The sequence below is a fragment of the Sinocyclocheilus grahami genome, unplaced genomic scaffold (assembly GCF_001515645.1).
Source record: "Sinocyclocheilus grahami isolate Dianchi unplaced genomic scaffold, SAMN03320097.WGS_v1.1 scaffold10909.1, whole genome shotgun sequence".
Lineage (NCBI taxonomy): Eukaryota > Metazoa > Chordata > Actinopteri > Cypriniformes > Cyprinidae > Sinocyclocheilus > Sinocyclocheilus grahami.
This window is the reverse complement of record NW_015513512.1, coordinates 20,879-21,497: the sequence shown is the minus strand read 5'-3', so window position 1 is coordinate 21,497 and position 619 is coordinate 20,879. Positions and strand designations below refer to the sequence as shown.

The following is a 619-nucleotide window of genomic DNA, read 5'->3' as shown; positions in this document are numbered from 1 at the left end:
CAAGAAACATTTCTTATTATTATCAATGCTGAAAACAGTTGTGCCACTTAATATTTTTGTGGAAACTGTAAGATTTCTTTTTTTTCCAGGATCCTTTTATCAATTGGAAGTTGAATGAGAACATTTATTTGAAATGAAAATCTTTGGTAACTTAAAAATTGCCTTTACTGTCACTTTTGATCAATTTAATGCAACCTTGATAAATAAAAGTATTAATTAAAAAAAACACATACATAATTTCCTTCAGTGTTTTACAGCAGGCAAAGAGTAGCTTCTTTGTGTTAGAATTACATCCACAATTTTGCCAACTTCAACCATACGCCTTCTCTTCAAAACATCTAGCGGAGTTTCCAAAAACAAAGCTGTGTATAAATAACAGTATAAGTGCAGCTCTTACATTGATGACACCGGGACAGTTGGGGCCGACGAGGCGGGTCTTGCTCTGGCGGAGCAGCTTGTGTTTGACCTGCACCATGTCCTGCTGAGGGATTCCCTCTGTGATGCAGACGGCCAGTGGTATCTCTGCATCAATTGCTTCGATGATGGCGGCTGCCGCGAAAGGAGGCGGCACATAGATCACTGTGGCATTGGCCCCTGTGCCATCCTTAGCCTAAAAAAA

General features: G+C 39.7%; 1 protein-coding gene across 1 annotated transcript in view; it reads right to left on the bottom strand.

The window, feature by feature from the left end:
* Positions 1–619, bottom strand: part of LOC107578564 (succinyl-CoA ligase subunit alpha, mitochondrial-like) — a gene marked incomplete at its 5' end in the record, with an annotated part of 42,471 nt that overhangs the window by 20,988 nt on the left and 20,864 nt on the right. The window contains one exon of the mRNA XM_016264510.1: positions 398–610. Coding sequence (XP_016119996.1) covers positions 398–610 — 213 coding nt within the window. The remainder of the gene's footprint in view (positions 1–397; positions 611–619) is intronic.